Source organism: Phyllopteryx taeniolatus, chromosome 7 (assembly GCF_024500385.1).
Source record: "Phyllopteryx taeniolatus isolate TA_2022b chromosome 7, UOR_Ptae_1.2, whole genome shotgun sequence".
Taxonomy (NCBI): Eukaryota; Metazoa; Chordata; class Actinopteri; order Syngnathiformes; family Syngnathidae; genus Phyllopteryx; species Phyllopteryx taeniolatus.
Genome location: NC_084508.1, coordinates 16,654,254 through 16,679,375, shown reverse-complemented (window position 1 = coordinate 16,679,375; position 25,122 = coordinate 16,654,254). Strand labels below are relative to the sequence as shown.

Here is a 25,122-nt window from a genome sequence, read left to right as displayed (position 1 = left end):
CCTGTACTTGACTAAAAAGGTGCAGTCTGAGATGTCCTTACGTATTAAAATAAAAAAAAATAAAAACAAAAAAGGAAAAAGTAAGAGTTGTTAGTTTTGTACAATGCCTAATTTGATAACTTGGCACAATGAAAAAAACTTCTCTGCACAAACAAATAGTTGCCACCTCCAGGGGCGGGCCAAGGAGTTAACAGGGGGCAGGGGGAGCCAGTCAGCCGGCAACACAAATTCCATTAACCCCGATGATTTAAAAAAAAAATATATATATATATATATATATATGCTCTTTTGGACCATACTTAATGGAGTAGTTAATAACCTTAAAAACCTAAAACTACTAAGATAAACAAAGACAAAAGGAACAGAGTAAGGACCACAGATAATTATACACTGGAGACTATGTGAGTCCCAGGAAGCACAAGTCATGGAAACAATGAGTCCAACCCGGGAACAATGAGTCCCTGCAACTTATCATCACGGAATACAGATACAGTAATCCTCCACTATATCACTGTTCTTGCTTTTTTATTACAGGCGTTACTCTATTTTCTATACTGTTTGAACAATATTTTTATGTTATTCATTGCTCTTGTTCTCTCTCAGTATATGTGTTTAGGTCTGTCATGATAGCAAATTTTTGAGGTGATATATTTTCCCAATAACTATTATGACAAACAATAGTATCGCTGATGTTTTTATGCCACTGATATTAGAGCATAATAATTCAAGTACATCCTTTTTACACAAACACAGGAAGTATCTTCACAGCATTAACCACAAAAAAGAAAAAAATATCTATGCATTGTTACACTGTATGTAAATCTATGCAAAAAAAGGTTACTTACTGTGTTTGCGTCTGTGTGTGTTGTCACAAAGTCAGCCAAGTCCATTGTTTACAATTGACAAAAATTTTAAGATAATTTCCCTTTGAGGGGTTAACAATGTAATCAAAATCAAATTAAAAGCTGCTGTCACCAGGTACTTGATGGGTGGAAGCATCAATGAATCGGTCTATTTTTAAGGGTGGCAAATCTGTCTGTCACTCTGTTTTTACTCAGATGAAGTGTTTTTTTTTTTTTTTTTTTTTTCAATTGACAGTGTAAGAATGAATTCAGCTAACAGGAGACGGTCCCATGCTACTATTAAGTAGCTGAAGCCCCGCTAAAATAGGCCTAACGATGCCAGTTATGTACACTTGCCCAGTCCAATAAGATCTGCATTGCATCATAGTGACTTACGTTTCTAATTGTGGTAGCCTAATTCAGGTACCAAAAAAAAAAAAAAAGTAAATAAATAAAATAAAAATAAAAGGCCTCAGCACAGTTCTAAACCGCTAAACAATAATGATACCATAACACATTGTAACATTTGGTATTACTTTTCTGTGATTTTCTGTACATTTCCAAATGATTGAGAGCCAGAAAAGATAAATTCAGTCACACACTGAGATGATATTGTACTTCCTTTTTTTAATTATTTTTGGCTTATTCATTTGGTTTCTGTGTTGACCTTATCAAGGGACCATCATTTGACTTAATTTAAAATCGATGACACACACCTCATAAGGCAATAGAATCATGTGCTTTCTTCCAGCCAACCAGAAAAAAAATGCTAATTAAATATAACGAAAGAAAAATGCACTGCAACATAAAAAATGTAATGCAAAAAAAAAAAAAGTTACCAAAAAAAAATAATAATTCTGTACTTCACGACAACAATGTATTTAGTGTTGTGTCCTTAACGGATTAAGTTTTATAATGTTACAGTGTCGCCATTAGTAAATTGGTGAGTAAATAACATAACATAAAAAGAATGAGGTTTGATATCTATCCATTACATTGGGTTTGACCTAATGTATTAAAAATAGATATTTTTTAAAACGTAGCAAAGTGAATTGTGCACAAATATTATTTAGTATGAAAAGACATTCATAATGATGTCACGCATACAATGAAAGTATTGAACATCAATGGGATTTTGTTTCCTTTTCACAATCTCAATGCACAATTTAGGAATGATGCTAATAATCCTTCATTAATTTTTTCTAGTCTTGAGTGGCCAGATGAGAATTGTTAACAGGCCAACCACTGCTGCCAACGCCACGCCTCCTGTTACTGTTGCCATGACGTCACGATAAAACCAAATACATGCTGGGCAGCATGTCTCTGTGCTGTGGATGAGAAAAAGAGAGAGAATGACAAATAAGACAGTTGGGCATCTCCGAGGACACTAGAATAATCAACATCCTTACGAATAGTGAACCCCTCCCACACTGACCAATTCAAACTAATCTACATATTAAAACTAGTCAACAAGATTACCCTTTCATCCACCAGCACTTAGGTGTCTGTATGACTTCCTGATCAATTGCTCAATATCGCTTGTCCCTACAAACCAGGAGCACCCACTCTCTCTCACGCCCACCACTGCCAGTAAGCCACACCCACAGAGTTATAACTTTGCTTGTTAGTGATGGTGAGATGAACCATCATGTGGCATTCTACCACTTGTGCCAATTGGTTCGATAAAGGCTTTTATTTCTCAAAGCGGCATGTATACACGAAACCACCTGCTGGCCATGTGTATAATCACAGGCAGCTGCATCTTAACCTCTTAAATGTGTGATGCATTGAATGTTTGCATCCGTTTTGGCACTTAGGAATTACAAAAGTATGTATGACCAAATAATGCCTCGAGATAAACTGGACAGTAAAATGTTTTAGGAACATATTCTGTGTGCATACATTTTTCCAAAGTAGTAGTATCATATGACAGAGCATATTGCATAGTTTTTCTGTCACATTTGGAAAGTGGCATGAGCAGGCATAGAACAGCGAAAGTGCTGATGGAACCAGGAAGAGGAGATTAATATGCTTATGTAACTTGGAAAATTATGATTAGAAGAGAGGATAATGTATGAATTTTAATTGAAAAAGAATGGTTTCTGGACAGTTTTTGGTTTTTATTATTTGTTTTTAACACAACCTCTCACCAGCCTTTGAAAACACCCTTTCACATGGTAAAGAAGATACAGCTGTGTAAAAAAACAAAAAAAACAATATTATTGATATTGCTGTCAAACCTCGCAGCAGCAAAATCTGAAGCACTTCCCAAATCGATCACGTGGTACAGCCGGGCAGAGAGTCTTGGGACCTCATCATTTCTGGCCCCTCCCCTAAATGAAGCAAGCCCCGATACATGCTTTGCTGAACAGTCTCCTCCACGATATATGCGCCGAAGCCTCAGCACATCTCTTAACAGCAACTACTCATCATCTGAATTTTCGACACATCCATGAAAGATGCTACAACACTACCCCGTGAATCACCTCCGTCTTCTGCCTCCAACCACGACTTCTGCCTGAGCACGTTTGTTTGCCTGTCCCCATGGCTGTTTGGGATTCTGGTACATAGACAACAAAGTGTGAGTTTCCCCAATTGCGGATTAAGACAACAATGAAGTGTGAGCGTCCCTGGCCTGCTACCTGCAGATTACGGAGCATTACATGACTTTGCCCCAAGACAAATTCCGATCTCCAAACTCAACGGTGAAGTTAACTGCTCTGTATCCGGGTTTTGAAGTGACCTGTTACAGTTGATATTTAAATAATTTCCTGCTATTCGGGTGGCTCGGTGTCCTTCACCACACTGGCCCAGTGTTCATCATCTGTCACCTAAATCCTTGCCCCAATGCCTCTGATCTAGCTGTAAAAAAGACAGACCAATTTCATTGGTCATGGTCAGCTCACCAGTTTGTCAGTTTGCGTCATTAAATTTAGATTTTCACAGCAGTCATTGTTGGAGTACTGATTATTGCTGCAAATTTCTTCAACACTGCTGTAGGACCAATAAAATATTAATTTCATGCGTGCATTACATAATGAAAATCAACAAGGAATACTATAGTAAGTACCACAAAATTTGGCCTATTGAGCACCCGTATGACTAAATATGAACCAAAAAAAATAATCTGATGGTGGCAGCAGTGTAACACTAGTGGGTCAGTATCACTATAAAGTGCCTTTGATGTCCTTATCAGAATCACTCAGTCATTAAGAAAATGTTGCAGATTTTTTTTATTTGATGAAACGAGTAATTTTGAATATGTATATATTTTAATCATGTTGAACATTTTGGGTCCCTGTCCACCCTGTCATTATGGTGTAACTGTACCTTTAATAAACCCTCTAACATTTTCATTATCACCACCAGCATTTTGTCTTCTTCCAACTGAAATAGTGCATATATGCAGAATAAGTATTTATTCTCAGTGACGGTCCAGCCCATGTGCTCATAAAATCAGTCAAAAATGTCCACTGTGTCATTGACCACCCTGACAGCAAGCTTACATATTTTGCTGTTTGCATGTGCATTGTCTGGTTGCAGTTAATGCATAAAACAGTGTGGGAGCTGGACTATTATGTATTAATAATAATACATATTTAATAGAAGGGCGATGAAGTTCAAGGGAAAAGCTCAACTTTTGGTGATATTACTCAAATACTGTTGATTTATCAGTTCAGCAAACAAAGCTGGAATTGCTAGAGTTTCAATCTTTAGCTTTGTTTCCACAGAGCAACAAGAATAAATGCCTGAGCGTGATGTTGAATGTTCAATTTGTGTGCATTACTGCAGTGTTTATGCTAACGTAACAGTTGTTTGATGATTTAAAATTACCGCAGTAATGATGGTAAGTTAGCCCATGTGTTAGCGGACTTCTGTTTATTTGTCATAAATCTTCATTCAAAGTACTTTCAAGAAACAGAACTGTACCTCTGATTTGGAGAACTGTTAACCATCTGACAAACTAAACACTGATATAAAAACGTGAACAGTTGAGAGTTAATGTGGAGCTCATCTGACAAATTGTGAACTGTAAACAATTTTGGCAAGTTTGAGAGATGAATAGACAAGTGATGCTCCTGCATATCCGCAAATAAGATGCATCATTGTTTAAGCTGCAGGGGTTAAAGCTGAGGGGAAAAGTCATGGCTTACAGTCATTTTACAATAGGCCTACTCTTTCGACGCAAATATATAATAAGTGTGAGTATAATGTATGCAAATGTTGACCCTTCACTGTTGAAATTTTGAACAATTATTCTGTTAATTACAAATAGGAAAGTTAATGAAACACCAATTTTGAGTCACTGTCAAAACCTTTGGACAATATTACATTGACGCTCGTGTGATCAGTTATGTCATACTGTATAGTGTAATGTATAATTTGACGATACAGATAAATTAGAGGGTAGGGTTAAATCTATACTCTGCTATTTTCTTTTTTTAAACATTTGAAGCATGTAAAATGAGGAAATTGTGTGCTCCACCTAGGAGTCATAATCAATGAGGCACTTATCCTGTGCATCCATACATTTTCTATAACACTGTCAATTCAAACAAATTAACCAGTGCCTTATTGCCCTGAAGCCAAACCCAAAACATCACTAACAGCTACCTACAATATTTGACGTGACAATGTGAGTAAGTGAGGCTTACCTGCACGGTCTGATGCTCTGGATAATAATGACACCCACGCCATTGGCCACCTTGTCTGTGAAGCTCATTGAACCATAAACAAAAGCCCCACTTTGCTGCCAAACAAGACAGACGAGACACACAGACACACACAGAGACTGAATGACAGATCAGACACTTGACATCACCATTAAATGCAAAGCACAATGGGAGGAAATCTATCTACACAGCAGACCCGCTGTCTGCTCTTTCATCCATGTAGAAAGATAGAACGCTTGCTAAAGTATGCTCACAGGAATTGAGGATAGATCTTAGACCTACATGAAAAATTGCTCTAGATATAAGGGATAGGCATTAGACCACATTTAGTTGACTGTAGGAAAGTTAATGAATTGACTATGATAATAATATTTACACCTACGGACAATTTAGTGACTCATAATTATTTTAGTAGAATGTTGATGGGATGGGAATACCTGAATGTCCTCAGCGCTTGTTCCCCTGCCTGAGGAAACCTGGATGCAACTCAACTTCCCATAGCTGATGTGTCATGCTGTTTTCTTTTGACAGCAAAGTTAAGACTGAAGCAAAAGTGGAGTGCAAGTAGGGCACATTTTTCAGCAATTGCTTCAAGATGCAATTAATCAACCATCAATTCCACATAATCATTCAAATTATTAAGGATCAATTAATTTAATTACGAGCAACAATATTTTCCCATCTTTTTTAAGTGTATGGTATATTGTTTAAATAATATTTAAAATAATGTTTTCTATTAATACGACTTTACAAAAAAATCCATGGGAACAGGTGGTATTTATACAAAATTTCACAGCATTTCACAGAAAAAGTTGGTTTGGCAACATACGGGACCTTTAAACTTTAAACAAAATGCACAAATAATTGAAAAGTAAAATGTAGTTGTTAATCAGTCAGCCGGAACGGTGGACGACTGGTTAGCCTCTCAGTTCTGAGGACCTGGGTTCAAATCCGGCCTCACGTGCTGAGTTTGCATGTTTCCCCGTGCCTGCGTGGGTTTTCTCCGGGTAATGCGGTTTTCTCCCACATTCCAAAAACATGCATGGTAAGTTAATTGAAGACTCTAAATTGCCCGTAGGTGTGACTGTAACTGCTTTTTTGTTTATATGTGCCCTGCAATTGGCTGGCAACCAGTTCAGGGTTTACCCCGCCTTTCGCCCAGAGTCAGCTGGGATAGGCTCAGCACGCCCGCAAGGCTAGTAAGGATAAGCGGTACGGAAAATGAATGAGTGAATGAATAATCAGTTAGAGCATAAATGCATTTCTGTTTAGTTCTATATCATTATCAGTTAACGTGTAATTGGTAACTACTGTTGCAACACTTGATATAAATCTGTTTAGGTAATGAAGAAAGATAAACATTTTAAATGGGTCTCAATCTGAAAATGTTTGGGAAAGAACATTATAGACAAAAAAAAAAACAATGTGGTAACAGCCCAGCCATGACTCAGCAGGACAACTTATGCTTATCTTTCTCCGCATGCTGATGGGCGTGTAAGGTTTTTGGGTGTATCCTCCCCAAACTTACTGTTTGCGCCCCGATGAGTTTGGCGGTCATAGAGAGAGACATGACCAGGATGATAGCTGAGCCAGCTCCGAGCAGCACAGCCGCACCATAGATACTTTCAGCTCCCATGTTCTTGTCAAAAATCACCCAGAGGGCAAAGCCGATCACCAATAGCAGACCGACAAAATACATCATCTGAAAAGTACAGTGCATTGTGTCTCACTAAAATCTCACACATTCATCACATGTTGGGTGGCTGTACTATTCAAGGCAAAGGATAGCAGTTCCCCACAAGAGACCCATTATCAAAACTACAGCAAAAACAAATAAAGATTGTTGAAGAAATGATTTGTAAATAACTCAAATTTTGAGGCTTATCTACACAGCTCACCTTCAGTAATCTCACAAAAGTGAGTACACCCCACCATTGAGTTAGTTTAGTTATACAGGAAGTCCTCGAGTTACGACGTACTCGGCCTACGACGTTTCGACTTTACGACGCCCGTGCCTCGTCCGCCATTTTGTCCCCAGCACCATAGTGTTTCTGCTTAGCGAGTGCATAGTGGTTGTCTGTTTTTGTGCGGCGGGAATATCTTTGCTTTTTCGCCTTCCTTTTTTTACACTCTCACCAGTAATGATAAGTAGAGCATCTTATTTTTTTATTTTAATGTATTTTAGTTTCTTTATACAAAGTGTTAACCTTTCCTGCTACGGTCACCTGACCGTGGTCGGGAGACGCAGGGGTTAACTCCCTTCTCTCGTTGCACAGCTGAGCTGGGTGGCCGCAACAATAAAGGCACCAAGCACCGATTGGCTGCTTTAATGGCTTTATTAGCTCCTCTTCACATTCAACGTCAACGGGTCCCCGGTCGCCGTCACTACACTTGCTACTGTACACACTCGCACCGGCGCGCACTCCTTCCTCCTTCGCAGTCCCGCCGGACGACGCCTGCACAGTCCCGTCTCACTCACACATCGATGCACACGCCCACACACACTGAGCTTGCTGTCACAATCACGTGGGACAATACCCGTAACAGAAGTATTTCACCGTAAATTTCGCCTTTAACGGTGAAATCCGACTTACGGGGAAATTCGTGTTACGTCGCCAGCGTAGGAACGGAACTCGTTCGTAAAGCGAGGACTTCCTGTACAAGCTGTACACTGACTACTTTACATTGTAGCAAAGAGTCCTTTCTTCAAAAACGTGAGGAGGTGTAACTCACTTTTGTAAGACACTGAATGTACAGAAACATTAAGCTGAACAGATTGCAACGGTGTTTTACTCACACTGATGCCTACAAGCTTGCTGATTGGCTTCATGACCAGCGAGCTAACGAAACCGCTGACATACATCACAAGCGGTATGATGGCAATGAAGTTCTGTTAAGACAATAAGGTACACGTTAGACTGCAAACAGACAGAAGTTGCAAGCTGATGAGGCGCAATCGCTTACCTTTGGTAGCAACAGTGAGTTGGTGATGTAAACCGTGATGTACGACTGGGATAGGTTAACTATCAGTCTAGTGCACATGTAGACGAAGGCCACCTTGTATGAAAAGTAACACGCATGATAATCATTCAACTACATGCTCTTTTTGATTTATTTAAAACAATACATTTTTAAGCATGGCAAATTCAGTTTTTAAACTGCATTTTTGCTTGCATCCCAACCCAGATGACGCAGTGGCACTAAATGCACCACTGTGTTGACAAAAATCATTTAATAGGATCACTTGACCTTGTGACAAGGGCGCTGCTAGGGATTTAGGGCCCCGTTTAGGGTGGGGACTCTGGACCACTACACGTCATTGCTTCAAATTGAAAATACAGTTTTCTAGGATTAATTCCCAAACAGGGTGCTGTGCCATTATAAATTAATTAAAAATACATCTTTGGTCATCTATCTACGCTGTTGACGTATAGTGACAGGCAGAACAAGTAAATGCTCTTCCATTAGAAGGAACAATAAACCTGTGTATCCAACAGACCCAAATTTCACACTGAGAACATTTGAGAGTAAATTGAGAGAAGATGATTATTATTTGAGTTTTTGTCACGTTTTTGTTTGGTGCTGTTCCGTAAGATTTTCTAATGTAAAATGGGTGCCTTGGCTCAGTAAAGGTTGGGAAACATTGTAATCTAGGCACTTGTTCTCAACTGTTGTCATACTGGGACACAAATTTTTTTGTCGTCATTGTAAGTAGCAACCCATTTTTATAGAAGCTAAGAACAAATAAATAAAAATTATTATTCAAAAATAGCCTTTTAAAACATGTAGATTATACAACCCTAACTCCAATGAAGTTGGGACGTTGTGTTAAACATAACTAAAAACTGAATACAATGATTTGCAAATTATGTTCAACCTATATTTAATTGAATACACCACAAGGACAAGATATTTAATGTTCAAACTGATAAACTATTGTTTTTATCAAATAATCATTAACCTAGAATTTTATGGCTGCAACACATTCCAAAAAAGCTGGAACAGGTGGCAAAAAAGACTGAGAAAGTTGAGGAATGCTCAACAAACACCTGTTTGGAACATACCACAGGTGAACAGGCTAATTAGGAACAGGTGGGTGCCATAATTGGGTATAAAAGGAGCTTCCCTGAATTGCTCAGTCATTCACAAGCAAAGATGGAGTGAGGTTCACCTCTTTGTGAACAAGTGCGTGAGAAAATAGTCGAACAGTTTAAGGACAATGTTCCCCAATGTACAATTTCAAGGAATTTAGGGATTTCATCATCTACGGTCCATAATATCATCAAAAGGTTCAGAGAGTCTGGAGAAATCACTGCATGTAAGCAACAAGGCTGAAAACCAACATGGAATGCCCGGGACCTTCGATCCCTCAGGCGGCACTGCATCAAAAACAGACAATGTGTAAAGGATATCACCACATGGGCTCAGGAACACTTAAAAAATGTCAGTAAATAGAGTTCGGCGCTACATCCTTAAGTGCAACTTGAAACTCTACTATGCAAAAGCAAAAGACATTTATCAACAACGCCCAGAAACACCGCCGGCTTTCTGGGCCCGAGCTCATCTAAGATGGACGGATGCAAAGTAGAAAAGTGGTCTGTGGTCCGACAAGGTCACATTTCAAATTGCTTTTGGGAAATTGTGGACGTCGTGTCCTCTGGGCCAAAGAGGAAAAGAACCATCCAGACTGTTATGGACGCAATGTTCAAAAGCCAGCATCTGTGATGGTATAGGGCTGTGTTAGTGCCAATGGCATGGGTAACTTACACATCTGTGAAGGCACCATTAATGCTGAAAGGTACATACAGGTTTTGGAGAAACATATGCTGCCATCCAAGCAACGTCTTTTTCATGGACGCACAAGCTTATTTCAGCAAGACAATGCAAAACCACATTCTGCATCTGTTATAACAACATGGCTTCGTAGTAAAAGAGTGCGGGTACTAGACTGGCCTGCCTGCAGTCCAGACCTGTCTCCCATTGAAAATGTGTGGCGCATTATGAAACGTAAAATATGACAACGGAGACCCCGGACTTTTGAACAGCTGAAGCTGTACATCAACCAAGAATGGGAAAGAATTTCACCTCCAAAGCTTCAACAATTAGTGTCCTCAGTTCCCAAAGGTTTGTTGAATGTTGTTAAAAGTAAAGGTGATCTAACACAGTGGTAAACATGACCCTGTCCCAGCTTTTTTGGAACATGTTGCAGCCATAAAATTCTAAGTTAATGATTATTTGCTATAAACAATAAAGTTTATCAGTTTGAACATTAAATATCTTGTCTTTGTAATGTCTTCAATTAAATATAGGTTGAACATGATTTACAAATCATTGTATTCTGTTTTTATTTATGTTTAACAACGTAATATTCTAGTTTGTAGAGATGGTGAATTTGGGGTTTTCGTTTGCTGTAAGCTATAATAATTAAAATAAAAAAACAAATGTGAAAAATGTTTACTCTGACTGTGTGTAGTGCATCTTTAGAATGAGTTTCACTTTTTGAATTGAATTACCCAACTAAATTAAGTTGGGGTTTTTTTTTTACCTGTACCTGTATCTTTATCTTCCAAAAGCTAATTAATGATAGCATGTCCATGGTATGGACAGCACAGAAATCGTGCAAACTCCACACAAAAGTGAGCCAAGATTCGAATCTCAAACCTCACAACTGCAAAGCAGATATGCTGACCTATAGATCACCATGCTGCCAAGAAAAACATTCAAGCTAATGAAATAAAAAACTTCATTAATAAATAAAAAGCATGAATGTAATGGCTGGAGCCATATACTGTGGTACTACCTGGAGGTATTAGTGAAGTGGCTGTCACCTGGTAAAAAGAAGGCTCTTTAAGCCAGTGTTTCCACTGCAACACTCGAACCGACAGTGCTTCCTGATCAGACGAAGGTCTGAGCAGCAGATCCTCTCCTGAGTTCTCCTTTGTGCCAATGTGGAATATGAGCGAGAACACTGCTCCAACCCCCAGTACAATGAGAGCCAGCATCTGTTGTACAGGGGAAATCTCAGGTAAACATAACTGTGACAGAGTGTGTGTATGTACAGTAAATATCGCTAGCATCGCCACTCCTGTTTTTGTCTTTTTGGGGGGTTGACAAGGCACCAACCCCTTAAGGTCCTTTAAAAACTACAGTACTGTACTTACACTTACGAGCTAATGCTATCCATTCATTTTCTATCCCATTTATCTTCTTCAAGATAAGAGCGAGCCGGAGCTTATGCCAGCTGGCTTCAGTCGAAAGATAGGTTACATTCTGGATTGTTTGCAAGTCTAGCACAGGGCGCATATAGAGACATGCATTCGCACTCAGATTCATACCGTTACTGAATGTGAACTGAACCCACGCGCCATGAACGGAAGTAAGGTGAGTGAACCCCACTACCAGAACTGGCTTGAGGCATAAGCGAATGAAGCGGTTTGGGGCCCCTTGGCCAGTATGGGATCCCCAGAAAGCATAAGGATTTTTCAAAATATTCAAGAAATTAAAGAGGTACCACAAACATTAAAATCCTATATACAAGTCTAACACTGGTTTTAGTAGTAGTCAAGCCCAGATGACACTGCGGTGGCGGGAGGGAGGCCCCAAATCAAATTCTTCTTAGGGCACCATAAAGGCTTGGGCTGGCACTCCACTACGCAGTCAGTTCCACTTACTGTGTAATGCAGGGGTTTCTCAAACTAGAGTCTGGCGAACCATGGGGCTCCGCAAAATAATTTGCAATAAATTGTGTCATATATTTTTCTAAAAAGTGCATACCTACATATGGGGATTGGCGTGCCACTAAAACCTAACATACTATACCGATTACGCCTCCCTACCTTAGCATTGGGCCCATTAAAAGCTCTGAAATGACTGTTGTCATATCACGTGAATGTCATCCCTGAAGCAGTCACTTTACTCATGAATCACTTCTAGCTACCAACGTTGGATGTAGATTTAAAGATGTCAAGTGGTGCTAATTCCAAACTGGCTGAAATGACAAAATGTGAATATTTAGGTTGAAAAGTTCTAAAAAAAAAAAAAAAAAAAAAAAAAAAAAAACATTCCTCTGGCATTTACCAGTACATGTGGTAGTTACAGTACTGTATGTTTAATTGGCATTAGGGGTGTCCTTGGGAAAAACTAAAAAGTTTGAGAATCTCAGGTCAAATAAGCTTTCCTAAAATTCAAATTCCTCTTCCAATTCAAAAGTTAGGACAAGCCCAGAATCCTTTGGAGATTTTTTAATCAAAGTTCACAGCTACGATTCATTTGAACTATCTAGCTAGCAGCAAAGCAGTTCAACAGAATTGATCATATCGTTTTTCCGGGTAAGTCAGAATTGCCTGATTACTTGTTGCTACGCAGAATTCATGAAGCACATCACTTGGACCCGATAGACCAACGGAAAAATAAATGTCCAACTTGGCTTGACTACGATAATGGACAATGCCACATTCCAGATGAAATTAGGAAGTCAAAAATGTGTATCCCGTGACGAGGAAAAGTGCATTGGAATGGCACTCAGAGACGCAAAAATTAGTACTTCACCAAAATTCTACACGTCAATTCACAAAACAATGGTGGGGCCGGACCTCCAGCTGCTGTGTAGCTATTACGGTATATCCTCTCTCTCTGTCACATGTTTTTCCAAAAAATGATGAAAGCTGCAAAAAAAGATTAGGTTTGCTTTCAGGCCTGCTGAAAGCCTCTACAGCCTAGTGTCAAACTCAAGGCCCAGGGGTCAGATCCGGCACGCCACATTGTTTTATGTAGCCCGCAAAATTAAATCAGTTGCGTCAGCTCCCATGATTCCTGCTAAAATCTGTACCAAAATTTTAAATTGTTGTCTGTAAGTAATAACCCCCTTTTTTACAGTAACGTGAACAATAGTGACTACTGATTTCAAAACTAGTTGTACATCAATTTCTTGTGTATTCAAACTTTTTCAGTCATAACGGCCCTCTGAGGAAAACCGTACAAACAATGTGGCCTGTGACAAAAATTAGTTTGACACCCCTGCTCTACAGTATTCACAAACCATCTATAGTGCCATACTAGGTTAATTTCATAATAAATAAATAACAATAAGAAGAAGAATCACCACCTTTATTGTCATGAACATGCATGGATGCACACGAAATTTGTTCTCTGCATTTTACCAATCACAGTGAACACACACACACTTGTTAGTGGAACACACTGGAGAGCAGGTGGCAGCTTAAGCAGCTAACCACCGAGCAGCTCATATCTTACCCTAAACAGAGGAATGTCTGCCTGGCCCAGGTTGTCTGTGATGTCCTCTTGAGACAGGAAGTGAAAAAGCACCCAGGCCACAGCATACACTGTGATGTTGGCCACCACAGTGAAGGCATACCTGCCAGAGAGACACAACAATGCATTCAGTTGGGTTGTTAAAGCAGATACAGTATCTTGCCGTCTGAACTAATGTGCTATGCATATTTTTGCCATGTTGGATAATATTATGAAAAGCCACATGCGGTTGTTCCTTCATCACAGTCATTCACAGCAGAAACAGAAGTTGCTTCCAAACTAAGACGGACTGGATGACTAAAAGACACCGGATTCATTTTTTGTCACATGAGTTTATGACACATATCCACCGATGACAAAATAGTCATGCAAACAGAGAAGCCAACGAAGAGGACACATTGTGAGTTGAGTAATTGGTGGTTCTAAGCAGACGTGGTTATTCTTACATAGAATTATAAACATTGGCATAAATTATATCTTCGTGACAATAGGTAAAAAGATCAAAAATACTTTAGTAAGATAAAAACATTTCTTAATGAAAGCTTTTCTGTTACCAGTGGATTCTAAAGTTTGGGGGAAAATATGCTGAAAAACTGAGGGGGGGAGAAAAGAAAAAAAAAATTAAAAAAAATTATGCGATTGTATAGTAGTCACCAATCACTTTGAAATGTTAAATGGCCATCAGTCTGACCATAACTAAAGTAAATGATTAAGCCCAAATAAAGTTAAGCTGATCTCATGATTGTGCTGACATTTACCGTTATGTGCAGCTTTAAAACTACCACGCCCGGCATAAAATGGTTCAGTCTTCATATACTGTAATTGTGTGTTACTAGTAAAGACAAGCTTATGAAAGACAGGAAGAACTTCCAAGGCATTGGGATTTACATGGCCGTAGCAAAGACATCATCCACAATTGGATCAAATATGACAAAGGAGTGAACGTACAAAGAATTAACATCGATTAAAAGTTACAAAATTGCATGTTCTCACCATGCTTGTGTGTTTTTTTCCTCAGATACTTCTCTTTTTTTTTTTTTTTTTTAAAGAAATATGTGAAGTTAATGGAATACTCTAAATTGTCCCAAGGTGGAGTGTAAATGGTTGTTTGTCTATATGTGCCCTGTGATTGGCTGACGACTAGTCTAGGGTGTATCCTGCCTCTTGCCCAAATTCAGCTGGGATAGGCTCCAGCTCAACCATGATCCTTATGAGGGTAATTTGTGTGAAAAATGGACAGATGAATTGACTTTTGATATCCACTACAAGACACTAATCCATCATGCAAATAGCTCAGTAAACGTTTTAAAGGTCATTATGTATGGAATACTAATACTGGAAATGCTTCATGAGGGCATCCATCACGAGCACACCTGTACGCGGTGAGCTCCACCTTGCCGCTCTCACTGGACACCAGCTCGGGAATGAGGGAGAGGTGTGAGATCTGAGTTGCCGCCCATCCAAACTGGAAGATGATGATGAAGGGGGCGAAGTAGATGATCTTGGCCCATTGGGGAGTGCTTGCCGAGCAGGCCAGGCAGGGGTTGAAAATGAAGGGGAAAGATACGATAACACAGATGGTTCCTGGTGGGGTGAAAAGGAGAATTGTTGTATCAGACAGTTTCATCTTCTATCAATTTCACTTAATTGTTTGGAAAAAAATATGTCAGGCTATGGGAGGTTTGTGTGAATGTATGGCATAGTGTTTGGCTTTGATGTTAAGGGATTGTTTGTACTCGAGGGTTGTCATGTGTTGCAGAAAATATCAGGAAGAAAACAACGATCCTTTATTGTGGCTCATTAAAAAAAATAAAAAACAAAATGCCCTCAAGCTGACCTAAAGATGTGGGATAAAAATCATTTGAGCACATGCTCTAGAGATGTTAAAAAATAAATAAAATAAAATAAAAATAAAAAATGGTGGTGACTGGGCACATCTGTCACCATTTAAACTACCTCTGCATTATCCCAAATAAAGTGCATTGTTCTCATATGCTTTCCCTGACATTTTGTAGTCACATCTTACAATACCGGCGGGCAACTAGTTAGCACATCTGCCTCACAGTTCTGAGGACCGGTGTTCAAATCCCGGCCCCGCCTGTGTGGAGTTTGCATGTTCTCCCCGTGCCTGCAAGGGTTTTCTCCGGGTAGTCCGTTTTCCTCCCACATCCAAAAACATGCGTGGTAGGTTAACTGAAGACTCTAAATTGCCCGTAGGTGTGAATGTGAGTGTGAACGGTTGTTTGTTTATATGTGCCCTGAGATTGGCTGGCGACCAGTTCAGTGTGAACCCTGCCTCTCGCCCGAAGTCAGCTGGGATAGGCTCCACCACCCCCGCGACCCGAGTGAGGATAACCGGTACGAAAAATGAATGAATGAACAAAGCCACGTCCCCAGTTAAATGAGGATGTGCACACTTGTGCAACCACATCTCAGTTGTTTATTTTTATTTTACCTCTCAAAAAGTTGTATTTATTTTCAGTTGAGCTGTACAGGTTATAGGTCACATTAATGGTGGGAACCTGCCATTGGAACATGGGTGTATAGACTTTCTACAGCCACTAAATACAGTAGGTACCGTCATTGACCAGACCTGTTGGATGTTTACAGAGCATTGTTCAAGTTTAAGAGGTCCATTCTGTTTCACTGCACGGGGGCTCTCATCTGGCAATGAAAGCCAGGTCAATTCAAATGTTGTTCAACAAGGGAAGGGGCACTTAAGGACAGCTAATCCTGTCTACCAGCAGGTGAATTTTTCATGACTTCCCTTTATGAATGAATGAACGCTCATTTACTCAGAATATTCTGATCATAAAAAAAGTTATTCTACTGTACATAACTGACTATGAAAACTGTACATGTTGTAATCCTTTTACTCAGCTATTTATAAAATAACGTTGCACCTCCCATCCATTTTCCATAGCACTTGGGTCACAGGTGAGCTGGAGCATAATCCAACTGACATAGGGCAAGAAGGCGTAGACCCTGGACTGGTTGGCAGTCAACCGCAGGGCAAACAACTATTCACATTCACATTCATAGCTATGGACAAGTTAGAGAGTTCAATTACCTAACATGCATGTTTTTAGGACATGGGTCTTTTACATAGTGACCCTGAACAGATCAAATAGTACATGTTCCTAGTCTTTTTAATTGGAGATGGAATAATCTCTTGGGATTTCTCTTTGGGATTGGGAATTTGCAGCTCCAATCTTTGGGGGCTTGCTCGGTGTGGTGGAATGTCTGCTGACTGACCGTCTGTAAATATCGGAGCAAAAATCTGATTTCAAAAAACACAAACAATGCTTATTATTTTACATTAAGATTATAGTATCATGTGCTGTTCAAACCACAGTCAACTGACGTTGAAAAGAATGTTGTTTTTAGTCATTGTCAAACCACAGTCAACTGACGTTGAAAAGAATGTTTGTAGTCATTGTTTCGTACGGGCAATATCGCTAACCCGCCTGGAGCGGTTCTGGCTTTGGAGCCAGTATTCAAGCAGAGGTGACCCCGCATTTACAGTACGTCCTCTTTAGACTATGACGGTTTTGCAGCTTTTGCTACGTAGCTGGTACCGAACCAAGATTCCTCATCACCCATTCTTATACACTGTACAGCGTGTTCCAAAATAATACATCATTTCATAGTCTAATAAGATGATATGTATAAAAACGAGGTTAAATGTGAAACTTGACTTTAATGTTTTACTTTTTGTTTTGTTTTTCGGGGTGAAGAATGACAATTCACTTGCAATAAAAACGCTTTTTCTGTGGTAAGAGTATGCTTGAACACAAACAATACTTTGCACTGTCCAGCTTGTATGTTCTAAGAAATTCAAGAAAAATACAATAGTTGGAAAGCAGATTTGGACACGGCAAAAACAATTCAAAGGAAGGAAAGAAGGAAAATGTGTCGTGTCACGGGTGGTGCACCAATGAAACATTTGTCAAGCTTTGTGAAATCAACTCTAAAAATATACAGTATTTGTAGCCATTTGAATATGCTGTTGGGATTTTTTAAAACATAATTTTCAAAAGCTTATTTTAATTACATTTACATAGGACATCTACTGAATCACCATGTATTATACAATTAAATTCTGTACCAAACAAAATGGGTAGAATAAGTTCATTTTGATTTTATCGTGCGTTTCTCTCAGAAGAATTTTGTTGTTGCACACAACACAGAGAAACAGGCACACAAGGAGAATTGTGCTGTGCCCCTGAGCTGAAGGTGGTGGGTTGCTCAAGGGCACCGTCACAGTAATCAGTATGCAGACTAGCATCTTTCCAAGAACTAGTTGAATTTTCTGTTTTTGCCTGTGGCAAACTTGGAGGAGCAAGTGTGTAACGTTTAGTGTGTGTGTAGTTTTGCAGTCCATACCAAGACATGCCATGGTTTGCTGGCTAGCAATAGGCGCTGTTCAACATTGTTTGGTGTGCATAAATGGAGCTGAAACAGGTAGCCTTCAACGTAACATATTAATATAATAACATAGTAATCATGGCCTTTAGGAAAATGTTTTTTTGGGTGGTGGGGTAGTGCATAATAGGCTCCTGTGAGACAGCCTAAGATTTTGTCCTGAATGGAATTGTGAAAAGGACTGTAGAAATATTTTAAGAGATTGAATCCTGAAAAATGTCAGTCAACAGCTTCAGTTCAAAAGAGGTTGGTTTGGTGGAACCCTTTTGTTTTTTGTCATGCACTGCCACAACGTATGTATTTTCATGTACACGGTGGGCGGACAACCACATCCTCTTTTCTGGATAGCTCCCACTTTAGTTTGTGTGGTGTGATGAGTCTGTTGAGGTTGTCAGGATTTCTAGATGGATGCAAAAATCTGTGTCAATTTAAAATGATTTCTAGACCTTAACAGAGTTGTTTTGTAAATGGTATATATAGATCCACTGGTATTTGTACATGTCACATGTGTAAATGAAAAAGCTGATGCAAAGCATAAAAAGAAAGTCAAAGGAGAAGGAAGAGGATCTTGCTCTTTCGTCACTAATGCTGAAAACATCACTGTCACACGTAGTTCAGTGGCAAGAAAGAAAAACAGATGCTCAGCACCCAGAGGCCATTTTGCATGCAAAATCTTTGAAGACCCTTTATGTCTCCACAAGGGGGCACACATTTCCCATACAAACGTCAAGCGTTTCCACGCCACGATGCCAAGAGAAAATCATTTCATGTAGCGCTCCTAAATGTCAGATTACCTGCCAGTGGATGAACTAGCAGCTGTAGAGATTTAAATTTCACCATCCCCTCCCAATAAATAATACAAATCAGCATCCCAGCACTTTCATACTGGTCAGTGGAGATGTCAATCATCTTCCTCTCGCTCATCTATCAACAAACTCACACACGTAGACTGCAACGAGATGGAATAAAACGCTGGACTGCCTGTATATGCCCAAACGTAAATGTGCCCAGTGACGCCATTTTATCTATTGTGTTTTATGTTCGATCGATCATGCGTACGAAGAGCTGTAACGACGTGCTATACATATACCTGTATGTACACTTCTTACAACTGTGGTTCGTTTTTTTAAAGTGCTCTGTGAGTAAAGTTGAGTTGAGTCGAGTCGAGACCCTATCCAGTCCTTGAAAAAGCTCTGGTTGTCACAATTCATGTAGAAGACGGTTCAGTACATTTCGGCATGGACTTATTGTGCTGTGGTTTTAACTTGTATCAACACTTGTCCTCTCCCCCAACAACTCTCTCTACTTCTCCTTGAATACAGAGCGCACCGACTTTTGCCACCTCGGTCTATATTTTAACACTCAAGGAACCGCACAGAACTTTGAAGCAGGACGACTGAAATGGAACAAAACGCTTGCATTACTCACCTAACAAATGCCAGCTTTTTCTCTTGCCGTACCTCCTGCCGGGAGATCTGTCGGATTCGTACCCAATGAGAGGAGTGCACACTCCGTCTGCGAGCTGGCCGATGAGCAGCAGCACGCCCGCAAAGGTGCTCTGGAGGCCCAGGACCGAGTGCAGGTAGACCAGCAGATAGCTGAACCACATCGAGGCGCACAAGTCATTGAGGAAATGCCCGACGGCGTAACACAGGCGCCGGCAGACTGACAGAGTCCTCTCGCTATCGACTGGGACACACGGCTCCATGATGACCTGGACTGCTGATTAAAGTGTCTTTATTTGCAATTTACAGATCTGTCCTTGTCGTATTTACACATGCACAATAGTTACAACAACAACAAAAAACCGCACAGCCCAACTTGCTAAGCGTTCACGAAATCTGCTGCATTAAGCGATATAATTAATTCAGCGTGAAAGATGACATTGTGGGTACCCAACACGCTGAACTAACCCGAAGTAACTTTTGATGAAACCCTTAAAAAAAAAAAAAAAAAAAAAAAAAAAAGGAAAAGCGCTGCTTCAGTGCTCCATCATACAGTGAGGAGGAGCTCGGGTGTCAACTTTAGATCCTCCTCCTCGATAACCAAATGATTACTAGACCAAGGAACTCTTAAACGCCTCAAAGCAATGCAAATATGAATAACCAAACTACGATTAGGAGTGCCTCACTCGTGACCAAAAGTCCTTCCTTGCTTGCTTTTCTCCACAAAGCACGGAAGACAACAGCTGCTGCTTACGAAAGCAAAAACAAAATACAAATTTACATAAAACACCTGGTGAAACTTGCCACTTAGGTCTCAAAACATGTTCACCACTGGCTCCAAACTTCCGTTTTCGTGTCTTTTGTTGACACGTGTGTCGTGGTTCCACTTCTCCATTAGTATCACAACGTCGTAGCTAGACAGGTTCCACTCGTCTCAAGCAAGCAGCAGCTCAAAACATATCACAGCCTTGAACTACAATCCTCGTCAACGCTTGTCTGAAACAATGCCCTCCCAAAAAAAAGTGCAAGCTAAGTGTTTCGGAAGATGACATCCTGTTGCATTGTGGGAAAGGAAGTCCGACATACGCTTCAAAAGCCATCGTGTACCTCAACTTTGCAATTTTACAAATAAACATGAACAAATGTTGGCATGTAATACTGTATAATATCCTGGCCACATAGCAATCCGTCCACTGGTAAAACAGTGACGAGTAACACAAACAAACAAACAAACACAAACCCCGGGAGCGTGTGCATACACGTACAAGGGAGCTTTCGGATCTCAGCACCATCCGTCCGGTTTGAACGCTCACACAAGCTCTTAACACATTAACACATGCACTACGAAAAAAAAAAAAAGTATGCAATCATATTACACCCGATATCTACGGAAGCGTATTGCATTCACTTGGATTAAAAAAAAGAAAACTCCTGTTTTTCTGAGTAATTTCTTTGAGGGCTTTGTTTTTCTGACTATTTTTACCTGTTTTTCGGACTAATTTTTTTTCCACCTGTTTTTCTGACTACTTTTTTCTGTTTTTCGGACTAATTTTTTTCCACCTGTTTTTCTGACTATTTGTTTCTGTTTTTCGGACTAATTTTTTTCTGAGTTATCGGGACACATCGAACTCACGCGAGAACCTGCGAACTGCAAGTGACTCTTTGCGGAATCCGTAGTAAGCAACATGACCGGCTTATTCAGTTTGATCAAGTTTTATTTTGATATGAGTTTAAGACATTGGGAGATACTCCTGTCTTTGAGTCACATAGATGGTATTGTTATTAGTTTGTCGACATTACGAAGGCACCTGCTGACTTTGCATTTGTTCAGGAGGAAAGCCCATTCAGATCAGGCTAGATACATCAATGTTTGTCCAGAATCAGTTGGACAGATATGGTATGCTCCATGGATACAAGATAATGCATTTAAAATGCATTCAGGCTGGCTACGTGGTGACTCAAGAGACGATCAGGAGACTGATGAAAATACTGGACCCACATGGTGTGCAGCCGGAATCGGCTTCGCCGGCATATGTACCACAATCCGGGCCGAGCAGTAAACCGGCATTAGTGAGTCCGCAGAGTCACTTGCAGTTCGCAGGTTCTCGCGTGAGTTCGATGTGTCCCGATAACTCAGAAAAAAATTTGTCAGAAAAACAGGTGGAAAAAAATTAGTCCGAAAAACAGAAAAAAATAGTCAGAAAAACAGGTGGAAAAAAAATTTGTCCGAAAAACAGAAAAAAAGTCAGAAAAACAGGTGGAAAAAAATTAGTCAGAAAAACAGAAAAAAAGTCAGAAAAACAGGTGGAAAAAAAATTTGTCAGAAAAACTGGCGGAAAACAAATTAGTCAGAAAAACAGAAAAAAAGTCAGAAAAACAAAGCCCTCAAAAAAATTACTCAGAAAAACAGGAGTTTTTTTGTTTTTTTTTATCCAAGTGAATGCAATACGCTTCCGTAGATATCCTCTTGTTGTTTATGATAGTGGAAAATGTACCATACTTCCAAGTTTAGTCCCATGTCAGCTATTGAGCTGAACAGTTTAATTTGCATGGAGAAAAAGTCCCAATACACTGCTGTTGTGGTTGTAATATGCAGTGCTGTAAACGTGCTTTGCATCAGGTCATATTTTTATGCTCCGTGTAACTAAATATGACCAAAACGTTAAACTAGTATGAAGCAATTTTGCACCACTACCAACCTGCATAGAAGTGTGTACCTATATACCGCTCTGTGTCAATCAAAACCAAGTAGGATTATCAAATGACTCGACGACTATCTTGATAACCAGTTGACCGTTTAGAGACCTTGTTTAAATTGTCAAAATCCTTTCAACAGTCAATATTCTCAGTTTTTGTAGTCCTCCATGAAAGCAGATGGATTATCTGCATGTTTAATCAAAATAATACATTCTGCCATAATTTTGGAAAACAATGATCAAGATTTTTGCCCATTTGCTGACACGTTATGGACCAAATCAGTAACTGAATCATAATCACTTAACATTTGTGCATTTCCTACACTGTCAATTTGAAATACTGTTGCTTTTTAATAAAGGGGTGTAATTAGTTTAAAAAAAAAACTCAGATTCATCGATCAAAGAAATAATCTATTATTACAATAATTATTAGTTGCAGCTCTAAAATCAAGTATTATCTTTGTAATGGTAGACAAATGCCTTGTTTTGCTCGTGCAGGTCTACTTAATTTTATGTCCTATACTGTGTTCCCTTCCTGACTGTTGTGATAACAACATGGTAGAAAATTGCTGGCTCTTTTGTAGGTCTAAAGTCTCTCCTAAAAGTGATAACTTGGCTGAGATCAGGTGACAAATACACAACACATAGACTACAGCATGACATATTTTACAACTCCAACCATCCGATTTGGTCACCTGCATAGTCATCCTCTTTCTCCTCTCATGCATGCAGAATTTTCTGTCAATTGTCACCTGTGTGTACATTTAGCTAAGACAAAGCTAAAGTGAAATAAAATTGCATTCTGAAAGCAGCAGCGAAGAACTCCACAAGGTGCAACAGTGTTATTCTGAACAAAAAAAAAAAAAAAAAAGAATTTGGTCACGTTTTCTCCAGCTAGGAAACATGAACATATGAACTACAGAGGTGCATCATGGCTGTCTGTAAAACATACTGAACACACACACACACACAACACCACCGCACCACCGCACAAATGTGTTGATAGCTCCAGGAGCTGTATATTCTGTGATAGTGACGTGTAAGTTCACTACCCATGCGCACTTCCAAAATAAATGCAGGTCTGTGCACATGAGTGCACACACATTCACACAGTGACACAGTAAACATTTGGAAGAGATTAGATAAAATGTCATGGCGGGACACTCGTTGAGCTTTAAACATTTTACTTAGAAAGGCACAAACTATGATTTCCTGGTAAATTATTCTGATGTAAGAAATAAAAGTTGAAAGACATCTTCCCCCATGTAAATCAACATTTTCTGCCATAACTCAGATATAAGCGTCGTGAAGGACTCTTCCTAGATCAGTCTTTATTAAGTTTTGTTTTCGTAATTGTTAATTCCAAACCTAAAGTTTTCACTGTAATTTTCAGTTTTTTTTTCCCAAAAGTGCAATAATAGCAAGAGAGCTTAATATCTGTTTCTCTCAATCTTCCACAGTACCTGAGGCCAGTGACTGTGCTACAAAGTCCACGTTGACAGACAAAAAGAAAGCCAGAGGAAGGGAAAAAAATGAAACTCCAGAACACTACAACATAAAAATAAGTCTTCAATGCAGGGATTTGACTTTGAAAACTGAGGAGTCAATTACAAAAAAAGAGAAAAAATACATAAAAATCCTCCAAATTCTGTTATAGTTGAAAAGCTTCCTGTGTCTCTCAGATTTTAACATCATATTTTCACCTTTCCTCTTTACTTTGATCCCAAAACACACACCAAAGGAAGAAAACAAAAGCAATAAACAATTTCTTAAGGAGTAGAATTCTGATGGTTCCCCCTGATCAACAGCTCACTGTTGGAACAACAAACTTTTATGGAATCTAGAATACAACAACTGTTTCAAACAGTATCTTTTTTCATATTCACGCCACAGTTTCATTGTTACAGCTTTTTTAAACGTTTTCTCAAGCCCCCACCCCTCCCTCCCTCCTTGTAATGCAGGTAAGTTTTTCTGCTGATAAAGGAATCAGTCTGTTGTGAGTCAGTATGACTGCAACATTCCTTTGACACACCAGCAGCCAGGGAGCACTGAGAACGAGAAAGATAGAAGCAGGGGCAGGGTTGGCGGTAGGGGAGTGGAGGATGAGGTGGAAGTGGGGCGGTAAAGAGGTAAGAGGGAAGCTGGGCAGAGAAAAGGACAAGGAGGAGTCTGTGTAGTTGCTTCCGTTTAAAATTTGACAGTGACAACAAGGTTTCAAGTTCTCTCCAATGGTGTCATTCACTTGTGCCTCTGGAGGGCTTTCCTCTTTCTCCTTTTGAAGAAACAACAGCACCTGGGGATAAACAGACGAGAATGTTTTTGTTAAAAACAAACGATACATTCTTGTGTATACAATAGCTGGCCATAAAAACTGTCACCGCCAAGATTTAACTAAAGCAGGGTACACATACCATAATCGGGAGTGCCCCCCCATTTTACTTTTTTCCCCACCAATAAGGCTTGTGTTGCACGTGTTTGTATGAATTTTACTGTAAGCAGTCGGCTTGGCTAGCAGTGAGTCACTGAAGAAGAAAAAAGTAATTATTAATGAAATGAAACTTGTGTTCCTGCTCACCTTATTGAAAGCAACCTTGTCTGTGTTAGATTATATACAGGCATATATACATACAGTATAGTCAAAGGAATTTAAAGAGCATCAGTACACCACCACCACAAGTTTAAAGAGGACTAAACAGCCAAAGCTGGCCGTGCTCAGCAGCTGCTTTTTACCCAAGTTAGAGAACCCAAATAAGAATAGGACCGTAAGTCA

General features: G+C 39.6%; 2 protein-coding genes across 9 annotated transcripts in view; both read right to left on the bottom strand.

Annotated features, from left to right (window-relative positions):
* Positions 1-1,449: 1,449 nt before the first annotated feature.
* Positions 1,450-20,938, bottom strand: mfsd12b (major facilitator superfamily domain containing 12b). 4 transcript variants are annotated; one of them, XM_061778185.1, is made up of 10 exons: positions 20,922-20,938; positions 19,640-19,933; positions 15,160-15,370; positions 13,769-13,889; positions 11,344-11,517; positions 8,480-8,572; positions 8,313-8,405; positions 7,044-7,217; positions 5,498-5,592; positions 1,450-2,170 (listed from the first exon to the last, which is right to left on the bottom strand). In XM_061778185.1, exons 2-10 carry the CDS (start codon positions 19,917-19,919, stop codon positions 2,035-2,037), a joined length of 1,377 nt encoding a protein of 458 aa, XP_061634169.1. In that variant the 5' UTR covers positions 19,920-19,933; positions 20,922-20,938; the 3' UTR covers positions 1,450-2,034. The 4 variants fall into 4 exon arrangements, 3 of the variants coding, with proteins under 3 accessions (XP_061634169.1, XP_061634168.1, XP_061634170.1); XR_009789237.1 differs by lacking the exons at positions 1,450-2,170; positions 20,922-20,938 and adding exons at positions 2,177-3,402; positions 3,485-3,704 and having other exon boundaries at positions 19,640-20,879; XM_061778184.1 differs by lacking the exon at positions 20,922-20,938 and having other exon boundaries at positions 19,640-20,875.
* Positions 20,939-23,519: 2,581 nt separating this feature from the next.
* The window catches only part of csnk1g2b (casein kinase 1, gamma 2b), a 47,475-nt gene continuing 45,872 nt past the window's right edge, over positions 23,520-25,122 (bottom strand). For all 5 annotated transcript variants that reach the window (XM_061778187.1, XM_061778188.1, XM_061778189.1 and 2 more), the window contains one exon: positions 23,520-24,645. In XM_061778187.1, the coding sequence (XP_061634171.1) occupies positions 24,591-24,645 (55 nt within the window). In that variant the 3' untranslated portion in view covers positions 23,520-24,590. The remainder of the gene's footprint in view (positions 24,646-25,122) is intronic.